Genomic DNA, 24,777 nt, shown 5'->3' with positions numbered 1-24,777 from the left:
GATGGGACGGGGAACATGGCGAGGAGAAGATGGACATTACAGGGACTTTCAGGAAGGAAAGCAGGAGAATTGAAGGAAGTGGGCTTGGGTGGATTATCGGGGGTAGAAAAGAGTGAGGATTTGGATGGGGGAAGATAAGAGGTGGTGGTGAACAGCTGTTTTGAAAGCCTGGAGGGAAGAATGGGAAAGAATAGAGTGAGGAAGTTTATTCCAAAGGCGGGAAAAAAGAGGAATGAAAGAGTGAAGATGAGCAGTGATTCGTGATTTTGGTAGTTTTACCAGAAGGGGGTTGTTGGCGGACCTTGAGCGCCCTGTGGAAATGTGGTTGGGACAAATCGCAGAGAGAGCAGGGGGGGCAAGGCTGGAGAGGAGTCGGTAGAAGACAGAAAGACCACCGACCAACCTGCGGTGATTGAGTGAGAGGCCCAAAGACTCAGCTTCATTGCGGGAGATGCCGATGATCTTAAATGCCCTGGTTTCGACAGCGTGAAGTCGAGAAAGGTGGGAGGCAGGAGCACCAGCCCAGAGGGGAGAGCAGTACTCCATCAGGCTACGGACAAAAGTTTTGTAAGTGGTCAGGAGCTCAAGAGGGCCGAGGAAGGACTTTGCACGATGGAGGATTCCCAGTCGGCGACTGGCTTTTGAGGCAAGGTTGGAAATGTGACTTTCCCAGGAAAGGTCATGGCAGATAGTGAGACCCAGAAGCTTGAAAGAAAAGACTTCTTCCAGAGGATTGTTGAGAAAGTGGATGGGGGGGTTTTGTAAACGGTCCTTACGAAGAGACATAGTGAGAGTGTGAGATTTGTCTGGATTGAAAGACATGTTCCACTTGTTGGACCAGTTTGTGATTTTATCCAGATCTGCAGTGAGCGAAGAAGCTGCTGCTTGCCGGTCTGAGGGATGACAGATGGTACGGCAGAGGGTGGAGTCATCGGCAAAGAGAAATAGAGGATTTTCCAGAGAGTCCGAGAGATCATTGATGAAAACCAGAAAAAGAACAGGGCCCAGAACGCTACCTTGAGGAACTCCAGCCTGCACAGGAAGAGGGGATGAAAGAACTCCATTTAGGGCCACACGTTGACTGCGACAGGAGAGGAAGTCTGCGAGCCATGAGTGGAGATGGCCTTGAATACCATGGGAAGAGAGTTTGGTGAGTAGGGCAGGGTGCCAGACTGTGTCAAAAGCACGTGATATGTCCAGGGATACGGCTCGGATTTCCTGTCTGGCATTGAGGACCTCCATCCATTGATGGGAGAGCAGTAGCAGCATATCCAGGGTAGAGTGACCTGGTCTGAAACCAAATTGATGATTGGAAATCAAGCCATTGGAGAAGAGGAAGGATTTCATGTCTGAAGCGATGATGGATTCCATAACCTTGCTGATGATTGGGAGAAGGCTGATTGGTCTGTAGTTACAGGGATCTGTTTTTGCACCTTTTTATGCAGGGCAGTGATGTTAGCAGATTTCCAAGCAGATGGCAGATGACCTTGGGAAAATGAGAGGGTGAATAGAACAGAGAGAGGGTGAGCAAGAGCAGAAGAGCAGGCTTTGAGGACACGTGGGCTGATGCCGTCTGGACCGGTTGCAGAATCTGACTCGAGGTTTGAAAGCAAGCTCTCCACCTTGTCAGGAGAAAAGGATACAGAGTCCAGGGACAGTTGGGTGCGACTGGGTAAAGTGGGTAGAGATAGTGATGGGTTTAGGACACAAGATTTAGCTGCAAACACCGAGTTTAGACATTCAGCTTTATCACGTGTGGAATCAGCAGTGCGGCCATTTGAGGTAAGGGAGGGGATGGAGGGGGAACATACACCAGAAACAGATTTGATTAAATGCCACCAGGATTTTGAGGAGGGAGAGAGGTTTGAGAGTTCAGACTTGAGATGAGAAAGATGTTGTTTTCTGGCTCTCCTGAGGGTAGATACACACTTGTTCCGAGCTTTGTGGAAAGAACTGAGATTGCCCTCAGTTGGGTTTGCTTTCCATGAGGCAAAGGCAAGTTGTTTCAGGACAACTGCCTCGCCACAAGCTTCAGTAAACCAAGGGCGGGAGGAAGGGTAAGACAACTGAACACGAGAGGGGATAAATCTGTGCATGAGGGAGAGCAAGTTTCTTTGAAAGAATTCCCAGGATGAGTTGATGTTTGAGAAAGTAGTGATAGGAGACCAGTCTGTAAGTTTGATGGCTGCTCGGAGACCCTGCCAGTCGGCTTGAGTGAAATGCCAGACTTGACGGCGGTGAGGTGGTTCTCTGATAACAGCCAGAGAGATGTCCACTTTAATAAGGACGTGGTCAGAAGAACCGATTGGAGCGAAGGAAGAGCAGCAGATATTGTCAGGGAAATTTGTCAAAATCAGATCCAGAAGAGATGGACTACCATTGGTTGAGATCCGGGTCGGGAAGTTGACCGATTGAGTCAGTCCCAATGAGTCACAGAAAGCTTTTGCTGATGTCCCATGGCAGGTGAGAGAGGTACCCACACCTAGCCAACTGGCGTGATGACAATTGAAGTCGCCACATAAGAGGAAGAGAGAGTTTGGATGAGAAGATAGAAGATGGTCCATGTTTTCGGAGAGTGAGGTGTAGATGGAGTCATCACTGTTCGGTGGACGGTACAGTACACATATAAACATGAGGTGGGAGTGGAGGGGAAGCCGAAGCCAGAGGTATTCCTGGGGGTGTGGGGGAGTGAGGGCAGTGCAGGGAGAGTGAGGAATAGAGTCTTTGATGAAGAGAGCAACACCTCCACCAGGACGAGGCTCAGGTCTGTCATACCAGAGGAGGGAGTAACCAGGGAGAGATACTTGGGAGTCAGACACGTCTTGGGAGAGGAAAGTTTCTGTTAGGCAGATAATGTCTGGTTTGTCAGTGGCAACCTGCATGGAAAGATCTGAAAGGTTTGAGCGAAGGCCCCGGATATTTGAGGTCCACACTTTTAATGAAGAGGTAGGGGAGGAGGCTTTGGGTGCAGGAGGTGGAGGGGGCGGGGGAGGGTAGGACGAGGGACGAGGGGGGGAGGTAAGGAGGGTTGCTGAAGGATTGTGGGGTATTGCAGAATAGCGAGGGGAGGGGGCCGAATGAGGAGTAGAAAAGGCTCTGTGGTGCTGGGAGAGAGGGGGGACAAGAGACAAGGAAGATGGCAGTTGAGGATTTGAGGAGGTGGAGTGAAGAGATGGAGGTGAGAGGGCAGTGGAGGGAGGCAGGTTGGTGGATGAGAGGGGGGCAACTTAGAGAAGGAAGAGTGAGGGGGATGAAAGGTGGGAGAAAGGTGAGGGGGAATTTTTGAAAGAGGTGAGAGGGAGGCTTGGAGGGAGAAGAGTGGGATGGTTGCTTTGAGAGTGAGAGTGAGGGGTGAGGGGGTGAGTTGGCACTGAAGTTGGAAAAAAGAATGGTTGATGGAAAGCGAGCATCCATGGCAAACTGTGGTTTTTAAAAGTTTTAGGTCAGAGATGCGATTTAACACAATTCTTGATGGATGCAATGAAGGCGAATTCAGAGCATGGAGAGAAGAAGCGCTGTAATAGTTGGATTTTTTAGGCAAGGAATGAAGGAGAGGTCGAAATGAGAGCAGTCTGTTAAAATAGCAGAAGAGTAGTGCATTGTGAAACAGTAAAGAGTACCACATGTGTGAGAGAGGAAGATGAAGCATTATAAGATCGTTTTTGTTGTTAATATTAATGTATGAGAGAGTTCAACAGATTTGGTCATGGAAGTGTAAAAAAAAAAAGAAATCGAGGAAGACGAGGAGGAAGTTAAGAGGAAGTTAAGAGGAAGAAGAAGTAGCAGAATCGGGAGAAGGTGAGCGTGTTGTTGTTGTTGTTGTTGTTGTTGTTGGGTATATTTTTATTTTATTATTTTTTTTTTTTTTGAGATAAGAAAGAGATTAGTTGGGAGAATGGGGGATGTTTGGAAAGTGGGGAGGATGAAAATTGAAGGTAATGGGGAGGATAGAAATTGAAGGTAATGGGGAGAAAAAACAAACAAACAAACAAAAAAAAAAACGATCGAACACCGAGTGGAACCGGTAGGGCTCAAGCCTAGGACTAGGCCTCAAACACCAGGTAAGAACGTCGACATAAATATTCACAAAATAGCACGATTTTTGAAACAAAACCGAACTAGGAACACACATTAACATGTAGGTGAGAAAATTAAACAGTTAAAACGGGACAAATAACAACCGGAACTTAACTTTGAGAACGTCAGCAGGGAGCCCCGAAGGAGACCTCTCATGAGGCTTATGAGCCTGGGTCTTTTCTTTGCTGGGGTTTTTGCATGGAAGTCTGTGGCGCCTTGTCCATAAGTAGAATGGTGCAAGTGCATGTATGTAATAGATAGACAACGGCTGGAGGTCTTTTTGCTCGTGTCTTTCCCCCTACCCCCATTCATTGCATACGTGCCTACATTGAAATAAATGTCCCCCTTTGTTGAATATTCACCTGCTCGTTGCGTCCCTTCCTCCATTGAACTGCCATAATTGCGTTCGGAATAAATAGCTGGTTTTTAACACCGATAAGATAATCGGGTCCAACGGGGCTTGGCGATAATAAACCGCTCGGCAATCGCAGACGGAAACAGCTGCTTAAAGCGGCTCGTTTCCGAGCAGGTCCCGTTGAGGTACAACCTCTCGGTAGTCTGTCCGCGCGAATAATTAGGTAAATCGACAATTCGGCGATCGACCCTGTAGCGCGGGCAGAGCATTGACAAGGTTGTGGTGTGGTTAAAAACACACCCGAAGCTGGATTTCGGCGTTGATCCGAAAGCTGCGATTGGATTGCCACGTTCGGCAGGCACGCACGGCCGCCAATTAGCTAAAGGCGGTCGCCCGCATGCCGGAGTGGCGGAGATCCGGAGTGGCGGAGTTTACTGATGTTTGAGCTGGTGACCTAATGCTTGATATTTTAGGGTATAAATCGATGTCTATTAACTGATTTTTCATTTGAATACCAGGCCTCTTGCAGCTGTCTGGACGTTCGGTTGTTCACTTGCTCGGACACCTCAGCCTCAGTGAACATGAATCGATGGTCTTGTCTGATGCTGTGCATTGCAACCTGGGGGAGCGGATCCTTTCTGGGTAGATAACTGGTGTTCGTGTAGCCTTGTTTTTAATTTATTTGAGGTCTCTCCAATGTAGTGGGCTGCGCAGTTGCTGCAATTTATTTTATAAATGACAGACGATTTGTCCTCCCGATTCAATCGGTCTTTTGGTTGCATGATCCTGCGTTTAATGGTAGCCTCATCAGGGCGTTTAAATGGCATGATGCATTTGTCGGGTCGGAAGGGCTACATTTTGCCCGACTTCAAACTCACCTCCTGGTTGGGGAGGCAGTAAAGCAGAGGTAATGTTCTCGTGTTGCAGACGGACATTACTGCTCACAGATCGTGCAGTTTCAGCTGTTATGGGACACGAACTATGCTGTACTGCTTTACCAAGCTAGGAGGTACTAACAGTGTATATTTATTTCTTTTTTGGATACATAGATCATCATTCATGTCGAAAAAAAAAATATATATATATATATTTATCCTCCAAAAATCTGAGTCACCTTCAGAAAACTACATTCACAGTCAGCAAACACAGCCGTTTGTTGAAACCAATAATTAAAATAAAAAAGGGTCACAATACCTGCCAACACAGGTTCCCCAAACTTGTTGCCATAGTCGGAGGCACCGTTGCTGGCCTCAATGGCAACTTCCAGTGGCCTGGCAAAGTTTGAGGGGTAGAAGACGCTATCATCTTCCCATGGCAGGGGGTATCCTGGCAAGCAGTGAAAGAACGAGTGATGTACAAGTAACTTTTGCCATTGATTCGGAAGTACACTTTTGATAGCACAAGTTGAGAAAATGTTTTTTTTTTTTTTTTTCTAATTTAAAATCGGTGCCAAGATATACCAACAACCATTTTGAAGATAAAGTGCATTCCCATCTCGATACGAGTCTGTTATACAGGAAATCAAAACCACGTGCATGAGATATAAAACCACTTTCTCTCTTTTTGATATTCAAAGCTTTGCTCCACACCAAATACATTAACAGCACAACTGTTGTTCGTCATCACAAATTCATTGTAAGGCTTATTAATTGTACCGGGACTCAAGTATCGTTATTTTGGCAATCTTTGGTTATTCTAAAATTTGAACTCGAGCAGAGTCGATGGCACGCCATGACAAATTGCCACGTTTCCCACCAAAAACAAAGTTTAAAGATAGCAAAAAGTTCCACCAGGAATGACCCAATGTCGAATTTTGAGTTTAACATTTCCCCCCCCCCCCTGTTTTGACCAGTGTCCCTCAGTCACCACCCCGGGGTGTAAACCAGAGGTCAAATCCAAAAAATCGTTATATATTCCATGCACCCCCCAATGTTGATTGCACATACAAAGTTTAATTTAAAAAATGTTTTTAAATGTGCACGGAATCGCATTTTTCGGTATTTAACTCAGGGGCGTGCCAAAAACTGAGACTGCTCTTGCACCTTCCTGCAATGTGGTGATCACAACTACGAAGTTTGGTGAATTTCTGCCCAACCATTTAGGAGATATGACGGATGGACGGACCGACGGAGCCAATTACAATATCCCCCCCGTTTTTGATAATAAATATTCCAATTCACGCACAGTTATTTCCATTGTTTAAGTCACCACACTCTGTTGTGTAATGGTTAGAGTGTCCACTCCGGTGTAAGAAGTCGGTGGTTCAAAACCCGGATGAGTCATACCAAAGACTCTATAAAATGGTACGTGCTGCTTCCTTGCTTGGTGTTCAGCATTTAAAAAAAGGATAAAAGCATGGACAATCCCCATTTCATTGCAATCATGGGGAGGAGGAAATTCCTCCTTAGGAAATGCCCCACTAAGTGCGGTGAGAAAGGCAGGATCATTGTTGTGACATCGCTGGTACCCGTAGTGCCCCGGGAAGCAACGACATTTCCCCCAAGCTCAGCGGCTGTTTTGTCTCATGTATTCGCCTGTATGTCCACGTGTGAGAGATGTGTGTGTGGCAGCTCCACTAAGAGCCTTAGACACCGTTTAAAAAAGGTGTGCAGCGATGTTATCAGCCAAGTGTTATAGGAAGTATACAGGCCCTTATATTCAAAAGTTTTACCACTTTATGTTTCAACAATCACAATTATCAAATTATATATCACCCCCACTTTTTACTCACAAGAACCCAACCCCCTCCCCCTCCCCCTCTTCACTTCTCCTTTATGATAATAACACCACCTTTCATCTATCTGGTTAACTGCTCTGTCATTAATGAGCTTTATTAATAATGAGCTGTATTACAATCCACCCCAGTGTTACTAATTTTCAACCGATTCCATCGACGACCGTGGGTTACAAAGCAAACGTAAGGTGATTTCTTGTACATGTCCATTTCACATGCGCTTGAGAAAAGTACCCATGGAAGGTTTCTGCAGCTGGACAGGTGGGAAGTGCAGCCTCTTGGTTCAGATAATATCTTGTGCTGTCGTTTTCATATATTTTCATCAACTGCAAATAATCAGCACCCACCAGGGATGTGTAGATTCCCAAAGGTGTAGCCGGCTGTCCCGGCGATGACGTGGGCCCCTCGTCCCGTGCATTGCACGTCACGAATACGGCCTCCAGCACCTGTAGTTGCTCCACTGAACGGAGCTACACCTGGGGGAAGACGCACATGAGAAGGTTAACCACAAACTATCAGTACAGCTTAAGAGTATCGTCACGTTCACATCCCCTCGCCACATTCATCAATTACACGGTCGAGCGTGAGGTCACAAATGCCACAGATCTACTCTGCGAATGACCGTACTTTAGGCTCAATTGAATACAAAGCACCCTGAGCAGTGTGGATGCTCTGCACTTTAATGAGCGTGTCTGAACACACTCGTTATCCAGATTAGAATTTGCTTAATTTGAAGTGCCAGGGAATATCAAATGGACTGAAAAAGTTTCAGCAGTGCAGCAGGATGTGGAACCAGGCAGACACGTGCTCCAAAGAAATAATGAATACTTTATTGAACCACAAAACATAAATGGAGAATCCTGCACGAAAGAAAGACAGACGGTTAACAACAGTGAATAAAACCAAGGGAGCCACAAGCACGCAACTTCCATTCACACGAACCGGACCAGGTTTCGTATCGAAGCCCCCATAGGCGGGGGCATGTGATGCCGCTGGTGTGTAGCTTGAGGCCTGTGGTGCACGAACAGGCACAGCGAGGGTAACCAGGCAGGAGGACCAGCCCACAGTACCACGAGTATCTCCTTTCTTCCAAACGGCTAACAGCAGTGAACGGCACCAACTTCCCCAATTCCACTGAACGGAACCCCCTCTCTAGATCTCCTGAATTGTCGAACTCTCTAAAGGCCAGACAGCAACCACACTCGAAGATAGCAAGCATTGTCAACTGGTATCAAGAAACCCCCAGGAAGACCAGACCACTTGTTACCCGCAGTCCAGACAGGAATTTGTAATTTGCTCATGGTGCCGGTGATAACTCACCTTATTTCGCGAAGGACATCGTGGGATTATTAACGTCCACCAACTCATGGTGCCACATGGCACATCCAGATTAACGTCCATCCGAGGACGACACACGCATGATGCCAAGCCATGTTTGCGTAACACCACAGTTACAGTTTATGGCTGGGTCGAGTTTCCAACACCAGCTGGACAGCTCAGAGGAAAGTAGGCATACTTCTAGGCTTTCTTGCTAGCCCTATACTTCGTTAGGAACACACCTAAGTCTTCTCATACTACTGGCAGCCACACGATCACGGTGCAGTGGCAGCAAAATATCTTCAAACACAATGGAATCGCATCTCACTTTCACAGGAAAACATTCACCCTTAAAACTCAAACACATTTCACGAAACCGTCCGGGTTTTTGTACGGCACGAGCAAACTTTCCCACCTGTGGGGAAATTATGTGTCTCCGCAGTGAAGATGGCATGTCGGAGACTCGGGCGTTCTGAGAACGGGCTTGGCAGGGCGGGATCTTTGGGATAAAGGCACGAAATTTCACCACCACGAATAGCGCTGCAAAAGCAACAAAACAAACGCTGACTGTGATCACGAGTGAAAAAGGTCTACGGAATTGCAAACAAGCTGCAGCAAAAATGATGAATAACCCGATGGGTAAAATGCTTGTATAGAAAAAAAAAAACAAGGAGAAAATAAGATTCTATTGTAAAGCATAAAGGAAGACCATCTTCCGACTACTTTCCAACATCTTACCAACGAGAAACACCACTCCCTTTGGGAGCAGCCTGAGAGGTGGGGTATTGCGGTGGATAAGGATATTTTTTGTGCCCTTGACCTGACCCTGGGTACGACCGACACGTATGCAAATTTGATGGAGAATCCGGTTACCGTACGTCACAATCAAAACGGCCAAGGTTTCACCTGCTGTTGTCGTTAAACTTGATGATGCTGTTTGCGTTGCTCCGCTCCTGCGTGCTCATGACCATTTGGAACAGCGACTGTTCCTCCACTCTGCCCTCAACATGTAGTCTTCCTTTGAAGAACCAGTGGCGGCTGTGTTCACTGAGACAAATAGCCACGGCACGGAGAGTTCTTTTTATGTTAAACCTATCCACTTTTTATAGGTAAATTGAAATAGAACTGGGCCACATCAAACAACTTCACTAAAGAGAAGCTCGTAACAATGAGTAGGTAGGGTTATTTACGGCATGGTATGGTTATCAAGTACCTGTTGGACTGCGCCAGGTCAAAGCACTCAACGCTAGTGGGGTTCCTTCCTACCTCGTCACAAAACATCCGAGTGTAGTAATCCAAGTCCCAGTCATCAAATGCTAGACCTGTGCAGTCGCTCCGAAAGGAACAAACATGACAATTTAAAAGGGACCATCTTTCCTTCGTAACATCAGCGTTTCACGGGTCACGCTCCATACCAAGCTCTCGGTTTGCCTCTTCGAGTGCAGCTCGTCCCCTGCCGAGTACATCGACGTCGAACGTTGGCACGGCTTTGATGTCAAGTTCAAAACTCGTCAGAGGCTCCTGGTAGATGGATTGCGTCATACGATCGTACAGTTTGGGTACCAGCTGCGAAACCATTTCTGGCCCAGGAAGCGATTTTCCATCAACCTGAAAGGCAATCCCAGCACCGTTAAAAACAGCGATTCATATTCTGCAATCTACCAAACAAAAAATAAATAAATAAAATTTAAAAACGTGGAATGCCTATCTGTGGTTGTAAGAGTTAGTCCATCAAGCACCCGTTGAACTGTGCCAGGGCCTTGCAGAGGCCGTATTATTCCACTCTTTCCTAGAACGCTTCAAGTATGTGGTGCGTCACCATCTCACGTTATCCCCCATTCACACCCACAATCTTTATTACCCCCATTAACCCTTCCAAACCCAACAAACATTATTTGCAGGTTGCAGTGTCTTATTCTCTGTCCCTCCCTCCTTTTCCTGTTAATTCCCTCATTCCCTTGCTTCTTCTCTTCTTCGTTTCGAGCTTGATCTTGGTTTTATTCTCTTTCTTCTCGCCACACTCAGGGGGGGGGGACACATAGGGACGGCAAACACTTTGATGGATCAAGCTGCCTGTGAAACACCAGGATGACGGTTGATAGTTCGGTCAGGATTCAAACCCAGGTAAATTAAGAAATTAAAGTAAAGGAAAACATCTACAGAGTGCACACAAAACGGATGACGCGAGCCTCTCGTTTCAGGCCTATTCCTTTGTGTTCAGAATGTGCAGAAATTAATGGCACGGCAATAAATGGGAGTCAGGAGAGCAACCCGATAAGCGCAGCGAGGCCAACCTTGATCAGGTATCGCTCAGAGCACTCGATTCTGGCCACGTTCAGAAGACCGATGGCTTGGCAAATGGCCACGGCATTGGTAGACCATGGGGTGGAAAAGTTCAACCTGGAAACACAAACAGTGGTGAGCTTGAGAGTTTTTACAGACTTACCGAGGCAAATGATAAGTGTAACTAAGAAATGGTTTTGTATATGACGTGGCTTTCCAATAAATAACCTTGGATGATACGACCATGTTTGTGGATGTTTGATTGGTGTGGGGTACTGGTGGTGAGGACGGTCTTTCATACAACTTATAAGTGGCAAAGTATACAGCGCTGCACAGAGAGACTTTTGGACAGATCATAATGGAAGAAAGCACACAAACAAATACAAATACTGCACGCAATTTGCTTTCACAGCCAAGTCGTCCAATCGGGGGACCGGTATCGCCACAATGGAAACACATCAACAACTTATCAAGAAGGAAATGAAGAGCCGCGATGAAGACGGGGCCGACTCACAAAGGGCAGTCTCCTTGTACATTTGGCAAAGTAATCACAACACAGATCACCTCACAGCATCTCGGTGTTCAAATAAATTGCATTTAGTCACGTGGTGCGTTGGATCATTTAAGGTGTCAAGAATCAAGACATTCTCGCCAGCTCCTCTGTGATTCATCTACAGGCTTTAGCAAAGAGTAATACAACTGATACTAAGATGACTATCCATCCGAGGGTGTCATCAAACATCGACAGCGACATATCTGCTCAGAAGGATGCTTTGGCAAAATTATTATGGGACTCCAACCTCGGCCCAACCTCGAACAACAAATCCGATGGTCCTGCATTAAGGCCGGGTTCCCAGGAAACAGCATGCTCGGTGAAATGAGGTTTCACCAACCAAGCCAGGCGATGCATTTCATCTTTGGTAGGATCAGTGATGCCTGGGTGGAAGAGGTAGTGAGATTATAATGAGGTGCCTGTACAGGAGAAAGGCAGAATGAGGTGCATACCTGCATGTCCTGAAACACAGTTAGAAAAACCTGCTGGAAAACAAAGTACAACAACAAGAGCGAACATTGCTTTGCAATAAACGTCCCCTACCGGTGTGATATTTTAAATAACACAATGTACATACATGCAGCAAACCTATAGTTCCCTCCGGTGAAACCAGTGGGGGACTAATAATACAACAGGAGTTCCCATACAAGGAACTTCAATGCAGAAGGACAGCAGGGCCATCGAGCCAATGCAATGGTTGTTTATCCATACCCTATCCTTTTATATACTGAGCATCAAGCAAGGAAGCAGTATGTACTAGTGTTAAAGACTTTGGTACGAGTCGGCTGTGGTTCGAACGACCAACCTCTCAGACTCAGAACGGATGTTTAGTTCTATCCATGACAATGACGAGACCGGTAATCAAAATAAAGACCAATTACTGCACCGTAGTCCCAAGAAGAAAGCCAGACAAAACACACACACACACACACACACACACACACACACACACACACACACACACACACACACACACACACACACACACACACACACACACACACACACACACACACACACACACACACACACACCACCCCCTTTCAAAATTTTCACTGTTTGTTGCCTTATAGCCTGGAATTATCTGCATTAAATCATACTTTTCTACCTTCATTTACACATCGTAACCACAACTTCCAAGGGAAAAACAAATTCTACAAATTTCAGAAAATTCATTAAAAATACAAACCTAGAAAATTCTGGTTGGATAAGTGTCCACCCCCCTTATAATCGCAATTGTAAATGAGCTCAGGTGTAACGAATCACCTTGAATGTCACACACCAAGTTAATTCGCCTCGACCTGTTATGTGTTCAATCGTAGTGATAATGATCATTTCATAATAAAATTAGCTGTTCCTGTAAGTTTCCTCGCCTGGGTAGTGTATTTCACAGCAAAGACTCAACCATGAACACCAAGGAGCTTTCAAAAGACCTCCAGGATAAAGTTGTGGAAAGGCACAGATCAGGGGATGGGAATAAAAATATTTCAAAGGCCTTGAATATCCCTTGGAACACAGTCAAGACAAATCAAGAAGTGGAACATATAATATATATATATATATATATATATATATATATATATATATATATATATATATATATATATATATATATATATATATATATATATACATACATACATCATCAACACCCTGCCGAGATCAGGCTGTTCCTCCAAACTGGATGACCAAGAAGGGAGATGACTGAGCAGAGAGGCCACCAAGAGGCCAATAGCAACTTTGAACGAGCGACTACATGCCTTTATGTCAAAGAATGGTCACTGTGTGCACGTGACAATAACATCCCAAGCACTCTACAAGTCTGGCCTGCACGGAGGAACAAGGAAGCCATTAGTCAAAACTTCCCACTTTGAGTTCCGTTTGAGGTATGAAAAAAAAACCACTCTGGAGATTCTGAAGCCATGAGGCAAAACGTTTTGTGGTCTGACGAAACCAAGATGGAACTTTTTGGTTTAAATGCAAAACGTCACGTTTGGTGTAAATCCGACACAGCACATCACCCAAAGAACACCATCCCTACTGTGAAGCATGGTGGTGGCAGCATCATGTTATGGGGATGTTTCTCATCAGCAGGGACTGGGGCACTTATCAGCAGAGAAGGGAAAATAGATGAAGCAAAATACAGAAAAATCCTCAAGCAAAACCTGCTGCCTTCTGCAAGAAAGCTAAAATTGGGACGGAAGTTCACCTTTCAGCATGACAGCCAAAGCTACACTGGAGTGACGAAGGAACAACAAGATAAATGTCCTTGAGTGGCCCAGTCAGGGTCCCGACCTAAATCCAATCAAAAATTTGTGGCATGACTTGAAGATTGCTGTCCATCAACGCTCCCCACACAACCTCACTGAGCTGGAACAGTTTTGTACAGAACAATGGGTAAATGTTGCCCAATCCAGGTGTGTCCTATCCTAACACACTCACAGCTGGAATTGCTGTCAAAAGTGCTTCCACCAAGTATTAACTCGGGGAAGGGTGGGGGGAGGGTGGACACGTATCCAACCAAGATATTCTAGTTTTGTATTTCAATTAATTTTCTGAAATTTGTGCAATTAGTTTTTCACTTGGAAGTTGTTAGTTACGATGTGTAAATGAAGGTGGAAAAGTCTGATTTAATGCAATTTAATTTCAGGATACAAAAACAAAAGGTGAAAATTTTGAAAGGGAGGGGGGGGTCTAGACTTTCTACAAGCAATGTAAACACACAAACACAGATACATTATGTTCTGGTACTTACAAAAGCTGTTATATTTGAAGTTATAACCTGAACTTATAATCAATTGACTGATTTCCCAACTGCCCGGATCATCATCAGCTGGACACCGTAAATCATCGAGGTTTCAATCCTTTCAGCCCAGAACCTCTCCAAACTGCGGGTCCATAACCCCGGTCGCCCGTCCACATCAGTGGATTACTCAACGTCAATGGACCCACAATAGTCACACATCAAACACATAACGCAAACAGGAAGAGCGAAAGGTGTGTTTATGTGGGGAAGGGTGGGGTGAATGGGAGTCATTGGAGGGTGCCAGCGGGGCAGGCAGTCATGGTGGGAGAGGGGGGCCAAGTGGGGACAGATAGCCATGGTGGGGGAAGGGGGTCCAAGTGGGGACAAATAGCCATGGTGGGGCAGGGGGGTCAAAGTGGGGACAGACAGCCGTGGTGGGGAGGGGGTCCAAGTGGGGACAGATAGCCATGGTGAGGGAGGGGGTCCAAGTGGGGACAGATAGCCATGGTGGGCGAGGGGGGTCCAAGTGGGGATATATAGCCATGGGTGAGTTTCCGCGAGTGCACACGAAAAACCATGGAGGAGGCAAGGAGGGGCGTGAGGAGCGAACAGGTGTGGGGAGCCATTGGGGGGGGGGAGGGAGAGAGAGCGGCAGGGGGGGGGGGAGGGCGAATGAGTGCATGGGGGAGAATGAGTGCATGGGGGGTGGGAGAATGAGTGCATGGGGGTGGGAGAATGAGTGCATGGGGCGGGAGAATGAGTGCATGGGGGGGAGAATGAGTGCATGGGGGGAGAATGAGTGCATGGGGGGGAGAATGAGTGCATGGGGGGAGAATGAGTGCATGGGGGGGAGAATGAGTGCATGGGGGGGAGAATGAGTGCATGGGGGGGAGAATGAGTGCATGGGGGGGAGAATGAGTGCATGAGGGGGAGAATGAGTGCATGAGGGGAGAATGAGTGCATGGGGGGAGAATGAGTGCATGGGGGGAGAATGAGTGCATGGGGGGAGAATGAGTGCATGGGGGGAGAATGAGTGCATGGGGGGAGAATGAGTGCATGGGGGGAGAATGAGTGCATGGGGGAGAATGAGTGCATGGGGGGAGAATGAGTGCATGGGGGGAGAATGAGTGCATGGGGGGGAGAATGAGTGCATGGGGGGGAGAATGAGTGCATGGGGGGGAGAATGAGTGCATGGGGGGGAGAATGAGTGCATGGGGGGAGAATGAGTGCATGGGGGGAGAATGAGTGCATGGGGGGAGAATGAGTGCATGGGGGGGAGAATGAGTGCATGGGGGGAGAATGAGTGCATGGGGGGAGAATGAGTGCATGGGGGGAGAATGAGTGCATGGGGGGAGAATGAGTGCATGGGGGGGAGAATGAGTGCATGGGGGGGGAGAATGAGTGCATGGGGGGAGAATGAGTGCATGGGGGGGAGAATGAGTGCATGGGGGGGAGAATGAGTGCATGGGGGGGAGAATGAGTGCATGGGGGGGAGAATGAGTGCATGGGGGGGGAGAATGAGTGCATGGGGGGGAGAATGAGTGCATGGGGGGAGAATGAGTGCATGGGGGGAGAATGAGTGCATGGGGGAGAAGGAGTGCATGGGGAGGGAGAATGAGTGCATGGGGAGGGAGAATGAGCGGCATGGGGAGGGAGAATGAGTGCATGGGGAGGGAGAATGAGTGCATGGGGGAGGGAGAATGAGTGCATGGGGGGGAGAATGAGTGCATGGGGGAGGGAGAATGAGTGCATGGGAGGGAGAATGAGTGCATGGGGGAGGGAGAATGAGTGCATGGGGGGAGGGAGAATGAGTGCATGGGGAGGGGGAGAATGAGTGCATGGGTGGGGAGGGAGAATGAGTGCATGGGTGTGTGGAGGGAGAATGAGTGCATGGGTGGGTGGAGGGAGAATGAGTGCATGGGTGGGTGGAGGGAGAATGAGTGCATGGGTGGGGGAGGGAGAATGAGTGCATGGGGGGGGAGGGAGAATGAGTGCATGGGGGGGAGAATGAGTGCATGGGGGGAGAATGAGTGCATGGGGGGGGGAGAATGAGTGCATGGGGGGCAGGGAGAATGAGTGCATGGGGGCAGGGAGAATGAGTGCATGGGGGGGAGGGAGAATGAGTGCATGGGGGAGAATGAGTGCATGGGGGGGGAGAATGAGTGCATGGGGGGAGAATGAGTGCATGGGGGGGAGAATGAGTGCATGGGGGGAGAATGAGTGCATGGGGGGAGAATGAGTGCATGGGGGGAGAATGAGTGCATGGGGGGGGGGAGAATGAGTGCATGGGGGGGAGAATGAGTGCATGGGGGGAGAATGAGTGCATGGGGGGGAGAATGAGTGCATGGGGGGGGAGAATGAGTGCATGGGGGGGGGAGAATGAGTGCATGGGGGGAGAATGAGTGCATGGGGGGGGAGAATGAGTGCATGGGGGGGAGAATGAGTGCATGGGGGGAGAATGAGTGCATGGGGGGAGAATGAGTGCATGGGGGGAGAATGAGTGCATGGGGGGAGAATGAGTGCATGGGGGGGAGAATGAGTGCATGGGGGGGGAGAATGAGTGCATGGGGGGGAGAATGAGTGCATGGGGGGGAGAATGAGTGCATGGGGGGGAGAATGAGTGCATGGGGGGAGAATGAGTGCATGGGGGGGAGAATGAGTGCATGGGGGGGAGAATGAGTGCATGGGGGGAGAATGAGTGCATGGGGGGGGAGAATGAGTGCATGGGGAGGGAGAATGAGTGCATGGGGAGGGAGAATGAGTGCATGGGGAGGGAGAATGAGCGACATGGGGAGGGAGAATGAGCGACATGGGGGGGAGGGAGAATGAGTGACATGGGTGGGGGGAGGGAGAATGAGCGACATGGGGGGGGAGAATGAGTGACATGGGGGGAGGGAGAATGAGTGCATGGGGGGGGAGGGAGAATGAGTGCATGGGGGAGGGAGAATGAGTGCATGGGGGGAGGGAGAATGAGTGCATGGGGGAGGGAGAATGAGTGCATGGGTGGGGAGGGAGAATGAGTGCATGGGTGTGTGGAGGGAGAATGAGTGCATGGGTGGGTGGAGGGAGAATGAGTGCATGGGTGGGTGGAGGGAGAATGAGTGCATGGGTGGGTGGAGGGAGAATGAGTGCATGGGTGGGGGAGGGAGAATGAGCGGCATGGGGGGTGGGAGAATGAGAGGCATGGGGGAGGGAGAATGAGTGCATGGGGGGGAGGGAGAATGAGTGCATGGGGTGGGGGGGCTGGGAGAATGAGTGCATGGGGGGCAGGGAGAATGAGTGCATGGGGGGCAGGGAGAATGAGTGCATGGGGGGCAGGGAGAATAAGTGCATGGGGGGCAGGGAGAATAAGTGCATGGGGGGCAGGGAGAATGAGTGCATGGGGGGGAGGGAGAATGAGTGCATGGGTGGGGGGAGGGAGAATGAGTGCATGGGGTGGGGGTGGGAGAATGAGTGCATGGGGGGAGGGAGAATGAGTGCATGGGGAGGCAGGGAGAATGAGTGCATGGGGGGGCAGGGAGAATGAGTGCATGGGGGGCAGGGAGAATGAGTGCATGGGGGGCAGGGAGAATGAGTGCATGGGGGGGCAGGGAGAATGAGTGCATGGGGGAGAGGGAGAATGAGTGCATGGGGAGAGGGAGAATGAGTGCATGGGGGGGGGAGAATGAGTGCATGGGGGAGAATGAGTGCATGGGGGAGAATGAGTGCATGGGGGGAGAATGAGTGCATGGGGGGAGAATGAGTGCATGGGGGGGAGAATGAGTGCATGGGGGGAGAATGAGTGCATGGGGAGGGAGAATGAGCGGCATGGGGAGGGAGAATGAGCGACATGGGGGAGGGAGAATGAGTGCATTGGGGGGAGGGAGCATGAGCGGCATGGGGGGAGAATGAGTGCATGGGGGAGGGAGAATGAGTGCATGGGGGGAGGGAGAATGAGTGCATGGGGGAGGGAGAATGAGTGCATGGGTGGGGAGGGAGAATGAGTGCATGGGTGTGTGGAGGGAGAATGAGTGCATGGGTGGGTGGAGGGAGAATGAGTGCATGGGTGGGTGGAGGGAGAATGAGTGCATGGGTGGGGGAGGGAGAATGAGCGGCATGGGGGAGGGAGAATGAGTGCATGGGGGGAGGGAGAATGAGTGCATGGGGAGGGGGAGAATGAGTGCATGGGGGGGCAGGGAGAATGAGTGCATGGGTGGGGAGGGAGAATGAGTGCATGGGTGTGTGGAGGGAGAATGAGTGCATGGGTGGGTGGAGGGAGAATGAGTGCATGGGTGGGGGAGGGAGAATGAGTGCATGGGGGGGAGGGAGAATGAGTGCATGGGGGGAGGGAGAATGAGTGCATGGGGTGGGGGGAGGGAGAATGAGTGCATGGGGTGGGGGAGGGAGAATGAGTGCATGGGTGGGGAGGGAGAATGAGTGCATGGGTGTGTGGAGGGAGAATGAGTGCATGGGGGTGCAGGGAGAATGAGTGCATGGGGGGGAGGGAGAATGAGTGCATGGGGGCAGGGAGAATGAGTGCATGGGGGGAGGGAGAATGAGTGCATGGGGGGCAGGGAGAATGAGTGCATGGGGGGCAGGGAGAATGAGTGCATGGGGGGGAGGGAGAATGAGTGCAGGGAGAATGAGTGCATGGGGGGGGAGGGAGAATGAGTGCATGGGGGGAGGGAGAATGAGTGCATGGGGGGGGGGAGAATGAGTGCATGGGGGCAGGGAGAATGAGTGCATGGGGGGAGGAGAATGAGTGCATGGGGGGGGGAGAATGAGTGCATGGGGGGCAGGGAGAATGAGTGCATGGGGGGGCAGGGAGAATGAGTGCATGGGGGGCAGGGAGAATGAGTGCATGGGGGGGGGAGAATGAATAAGTGCATGGGGGGGAGGGAGAATGAGTGCATGGGGGGGAGGGAGAATGAGTGCATGGGGTGGGGAGGGAGAATGAGTGCATGGGGTGGGGGTGGGAGAATGAGTGCATGGGGTGGGGGTGGGAGAATGAGTGCATGGGGTGGGGTGGGAGAATGAGTGCATGGGGTGGGGGTGGGAGAATGAGTGCATGGGGTGGGGGTGGGAGAATGAGTGCATGGGGTGGGGGTGGGAGAATGAGTGCATGGGGTGGGGGTGGGAGAATGAGTGCATGGGGTGGGGGTGGGAGAATGAGTGCATGGGGTGGGGGTGGGAGAATGAGTGCATGGGGTGGGGGTGGGAGAATGAGTGCATGGGGTGGGGGGTGGGAGAATGAGTGCATGGGGGAGAATGAGTGCATGGGGGGAGAATGAGTGCATGGGGGGGGGAGAAGGAGTGCATGGGGAGGGAGAATGAGCGGCATGGGGAGGGAGAATGAGCGACATGGGGAGGGAGAATGAGCGACATGGGGGAGGGAGAATGAGTGCATTGGGGGGGGAGGGAGCATGAGCGGCATGGGGGGGGAGAATGAGTGCATGGGGGAGGGAGAATGAGTGCATGGGGAGGGGAGAATGAGTGCATGGGTGGGGAGGGAGAATGAGTGCATGGGTGTGTGGAGGGAGAATGAGTGCATGGGTGGGTGGAGGGAGAATGAGTGCATGGGTGGGGGAGGGAGAATGAGCGGCATGGGGGGAGGGAGAATGAGTGCATGGGGGGGAGGGAGAATGAGTGCATGGGGGGGAGGGAGAATGAGTGCATGGGGGGCAGGGAGAATGAGTGCATGGGGGGGCAGGGAGAATGAGTGCATGGGGTGGGCAGGGAGAATGAGTGCATGGGGGGCAGGGAGAATAAGTGCATGGGGGGGAGGGAGAATGAGTGCATGGGGGAGAGGGAGAATGAGTGCATGGGGGGAAGGAGAATGAGTGCATGGGGTGGGGGTGGGAGAATGAGTGCATGGGGTGGGGGTGGGAGAATGAGTGCATGGGGTGGGGGTGGGAGAATGAGTGCATGGGGTGGGGGGTGGGAGAATGAGTGCATGGGGTGGGGGTGGGAGAATGAGTGCATGTGGTCGGGGGTGGGAGAATGAGTGCATGGGGTGGGAGAATGAGTGCATGGGGTGTGGTGTGGGAGAATGAGTGCATGGGGTGGGGGGGTGGACGCGAGAATCTGGAGGTTTACAGAACAATCGGACCTCGCCACAACACGGTGAAACACAACTCGCAGTCCGTTGCCGTTATCCAGTTGTGCTCCACAACGAGCCGTTGTAGAATGGACGCCAAACGCCGACCCTTATCGTTCCCAGGACGCCAATAACAGCGCAGGACGCTCATGGTCGCTGAATGATCGTGGAGGTTAAAGTTCAGTTTTAACTCGATGTCCGGTGGAGTCCTCGCGCCAACCGAACCCACGTGCTGGAATATGGGGTCCTGGCCCAGGCCTGCACTACTGTCCGACTTTGTGACAAAAGCCTCTGTTTCTGGTTTTAATTTCTGGAACGTGATCTTCTTCTTCCTATGCTGCTTATTCTTCTTCTTCTTCTTCTTCTTTCTCATTCGTATCCTTCCTCTTCTTCTTCCTCATATCTCTCAAGATGCCCATTTCACTGTCTCCCCGCTCCCGTCACGAGATGGAAACCAGTTGGACACCTAAAACGATCATTACGATCAGAATGAAACATCAACCTGATTTTCCTCCGGTGTCTTATATTTACCACAAAAAAAACCTCCAAACAGCACGACATGGAATATCCGATTTAAAACATTTCCACGAGGTGGTGTCTGCAGTAAAAGAGGTGGACACTGTCACATCATCATCGCTTCATGTACAGCACGTGGCCACGGGTGACATGATCGGTGGGTGCCCGTGCCGCTGATGCAGTGCCCCCTATAGGTTGGGGAGGAATTTGTAATTTGTTCAGGGTGCCGGTGATGGCTCGCCAACTTCTCGCGAAGGACACCGTGGGATCTTTAACATCCACTAAAATAATGCCAGCAGAAGGGACGCCCGGCTTACCAACCATCCGAGGGACGACACACAATGATGAATCACCATGACCGCGACACACCGGGAAGACGGTTTATAGCTGGGTCGGGATTCGAACCAAGGATAGACAGCTCAAAGGTGAGTGTGCGTAGCTGGGGCCGATCGTACCAAAGGTGAGTGTGCGTACCTGTGGCCGATCGTACCAAAGGTGAGTGTGCGTACCTGTGACCGATCGCACCAAAGGTGAGTGTGCGTACCTGTGGCCGATCGTACCAAAGGTGAGTGTGCGTACCTGTGGCCGATCGTACCAAAGGTGAGTGTGCGTACCTGTGGCCGATCGTACCAAAGGTGAGTGTGCGTACCTGTGACCGATCGCACCAAAGGTGAGTGTGCGTACCTGTGGCCGATCGTACCAAAGGTGAGTGTGCGTACCTGTGGCCGATCGTACCAAAGGTGAGAGTGCGTACCTGTGGCCGATCGTACCAAAGGTGAGTGTGCGTACCTGTGGCCGATCGTACCAAAGGTGAGTGCGCGTACCTGTGGCCGATCGTACCAAACGTGAGTGCGCGTACCTGTGGCCGATCGTACCAAAGGTGAGTGTGCGTACCTGTGACCGATCGTACCAAAGGTGAGTGTGCGTACCTATGGCCCATCGTACCAGCACTTCGCTGCGGTTCGGTAGAAGGCGTCGATGTTATCTATTGTTTCTTGTCCTCCCCCAGGACGATTCAAGCTACACACACTGTTGTTATAAATCGCCCAAACCACGAGTTGCAATCAATAGAAAGAATAAAAATTATTGCTTTGTCCATTAACTCCAAATAAACTTATCAATTTTAAAGTGTCACATGTTATTCCCTTCTAACATCCATATCCTGCATCACTGCATGTTATATAGATGGGAGCTCCTCCATGAGCCATCACCATATAAAAGTCGAAACAACTTTAACCCTTTGTTAGTTTTTCTCCAGTCTTTAGAATTGCCAGATTCTAGAATACATCCAGTCATCATACAGTCAGGACCAGATTTAGAGGCGACGATCCAGGCAGAGCCAGATTTAGGGGCAGACAATCCAGTGAGGCTTTGAGGGACACACGCTCAAACCTTCCCCCACACCCCACACACACAAACCTTCACCTGCACCCCACCCATTCAACACCTCACCTTTCCCACACAAAACCTACCCCACCCCCATCCTGCACCCTCCAAACGCCTCCACCCAACATCTCTAACTGTGTGGACCTCAAACATCCAGGATCTCCACTCCATCCTGACAGATTGCTCAATCCAAGCCACTGCCGATAAACCGGACATCATCTGTTTAACCTAATCCTTCCTCCCACATGACGTCCCTGACTCTTTTGTGTCTCTCCTCAGTTATCGTCTCCTCCAATTTGATTGGCCTGAATCACGCCCCGGCGGTGGAGTTGCACTTTACATCAATGCCTCAATTCCTCACTGTCCATGTACTGATCTTACACCGTCCATTCCCCAGGAGTACCTGGGGCTGCAACTTCCCCTCCTCCCCCACCTCTTCTTCATCTTGTGTTATACCATCCTCCAAACAATGATGACTCCATTTACATCTCTCTCAGGCAACATGGACAAACTTTTAACCACTCATCCCAACTCTCTCTTCCTCATATAATATGTGGTGATATCAATTGTCACCATGCAAATTGGGTGGGTGTTGGTACGTCTCTCACCAGACAGAGCACTTCTGCAAAGGATTTCTGTGACTCTATGGGACTGATTCAATCTGTGAACTTTCCAACCAGGATTTCTCCCAATGGCAAAACCTCCCTTCTGGACTTGGTGACGACTAATGTTCATGCAAATGTCTCCTGCTCTTCATCTGCTCCGATTGGTTCATCTGATCATGCGCTGGTGAAAGTCAACATCTCTCTGGCTATTGTCAGAGAGCTGTCTCAATGCCGGCGAGTCTGGCCGTCCACAAAGCTAGATTGGCAGGGACTGCAAGCAGCCATCTCTCTTCAGGACTGGTCTCGCTACTGCCCCCGATGTTAACTCAGCCTGGAAATTCTTCCACAGAAACCTGCTCTCTCTCCACTGCATAGATTCATGCCATCTGGTCTTTAATTGTCCTCTACGTCCCGCCCATGGTACACTGAATACTGTGGTGAACTAGCTGCTCTGAAACAACTTGCATTCTCTTCCTGAAAGGCTAATGCGACCGACAGCAATCTCGGTGCATTCAAAAAAGAAAACAACAAGTGTGTGTCCACTCTCTGGAGAGTCAGAAGGCAACATCTGTTAGACCTCAAAAAGCTCACGTGTCCTAAAAACCAGCTCTGCTGCTCTTTCCCATCCTTTCTGCCTTTTCACCCTGTCATTTGCACGAGGTCATCTTCCATGTGCTTGGAAATCTGCCAATATCACTGCATTACATAAAAAGGTGCAAAAACGGATCTCCGATATACAGGGTGTCCCAAAAAAATGTACTCGCATTTTGGCTCCTCATAACTCACTGAATTTTTCATTTCTTTTCAGATAAAATTGACCCTCATAATGGCAGAAGTACGACTAGGCTTTGAAGAAAGAAAATTTATCATAAAGTGCTACTGGAAGCACGAAAACATCATGGAAGTGCAAAGACAATTTAGAAAATATTTTCACAAAGATCCACCAACGTGACTCACCATTGCTCACATCCGAGATAAGTTTGAAACAGATGGAACTGTGCATGACGTCCATAAGGAACGTTCAGGAAGACCACGGTCATCAACCACCCCCGCAAAGGAAAATCAATTGCTGGAAACCCTCCACCAATTCCAATGGAAATCTGTATGACAAATGGCTCGTGAGACAGGAATCCCAAAATCAAGCACCCATCGCATTTTGAAGCGAATTAATTGGAAAAGTTACATTCCAACATTAATCCACGCTCTAAATGAAGACGATTCTGACCGGAGAGCTGAATTTTGTGAGTGGTACCTGGGCAAATGCGAAGAAGATGCAGCATTTCCATCCAAAATTGTTTGGAGTGATGAGGCCAGCTTCAAGTTAAATGGCTCAATTAACCGACACAATTGCACGTACTGGGCTCCTGAAAATCCGCATGTTACGATGGAACACCATTTAAACTTACCAGGAGTTACTGTGTGGTGTGGGATATCAGCATTGGGCATCCTAGGGCCATTCTTTTTTGACCAAACTGTCACTGGGGATGTTTACTTAAAATTGCTGCAGGAATCCGTCGGTCCACGTGTCGAATAGATATTTGGTGACAAAGAGATTTACTTTCAGCAAGATGGAGCACCTCCCTACTACCACCGTGATGCAAGGGCCTATCCCGAGGCAACTTTTCCAAACAGATGGATTGGGCGAAGAGGTAGTGTTGAATTCCCTGCGCGTTCCCCAGACCTCACTCCAATGGACTTCTTTTTATGGGGATATCTCAAAGATAAGGTTTACGGCTCAAAACCAGCAACAGTCAACAGAGGAAATTGAAAGACAATGTCTTGCAGTTCCAAATGAAATGATTCGTAACGCTGTTGAATCCATTGGTTCGCGTTATCGGCTGTGTTTGGAAAGTGATGGTCGTCAGTTTGAACATTTGTAAACATGCATTTATCCATTTATACATTTAACCATTAATCTTGTTTCTAAGTCAATAAACAATGCATTTATTATCATTTAAAGGGTGAGTACATTTTTTTGGGACACCCTGTATATACTGTTACGGTACAGGGGGTCAGCCGCCAACCGACCGCTCTGAACGGAACCGCAAGTCGAGTCGGCCCGACCGATCGCCCGGAATATAGATCGCCGCCCGGATAACTCCGAGCGACGGGTCCTTGTACAAGAACCG

General features: G+C 49.5%; 1 protein-coding gene across 2 annotated transcripts in view; it reads right to left on the bottom strand.

Moving 5' to 3' along the window:
• Nucleotides 1-23,666, bottom strand: part of PFAS (phosphoribosylformylglycinamidine synthase) — a 71,891-nt gene extending 48,225 nt beyond the window's left edge. Inside the window, exons 1-9 of one of the 2 annotated variants that reach the window (XM_085858795.1) lie at nt 23,606-23,666; nt 11,567-11,702; nt 10,778-10,883; nt 9,899-10,091; nt 9,697-9,805; nt 9,390-9,530; nt 8,899-9,023; nt 7,514-7,642; nt 5,627-5,758 (exon numbers count right to left, since the gene is read on the bottom strand). In XM_085858795.1, the coding sequence (XP_085714921.1) occupies nt 5,627-5,758; nt 7,514-7,642; nt 8,899-9,023; nt 9,390-9,530; nt 9,697-9,805; nt 9,899-10,091; nt 10,778-10,883; nt 11,567-11,702; nt 23,606-23,660 (1,126 nt within the window). In that variant the 5' untranslated portion in view covers nt 23,661-23,666. Of the gene's footprint in view, nt 1-5,626; nt 5,759-7,513; nt 7,643-8,898; nt 9,024-9,389; nt 9,531-9,696; nt 9,806-9,898; nt 10,092-10,777; nt 10,884-11,566; nt 11,703-20,153; nt 20,489-23,605 lie in introns of those variants that run through there. The other variant, XM_085858794.1, reaches the window with a different exon arrangement.
• Nucleotides 23,667-24,777: the final 1,111 nt, after the last annotated feature.

The sequence above is a fragment of the Eptatretus burgeri genome, chromosome 16 (assembly GCF_056783735.1).
Source record: "Eptatretus burgeri isolate ZD-2024b chromosome 16, Ebu_testis_v1, whole genome shotgun sequence".
NCBI lineage: Eukaryota > Metazoa > Chordata > Myxini > Myxiniformes > Myxinidae > Eptatretus > Eptatretus burgeri.
This window is presented reverse-complemented; position numbering and strand designations above follow the sequence as displayed.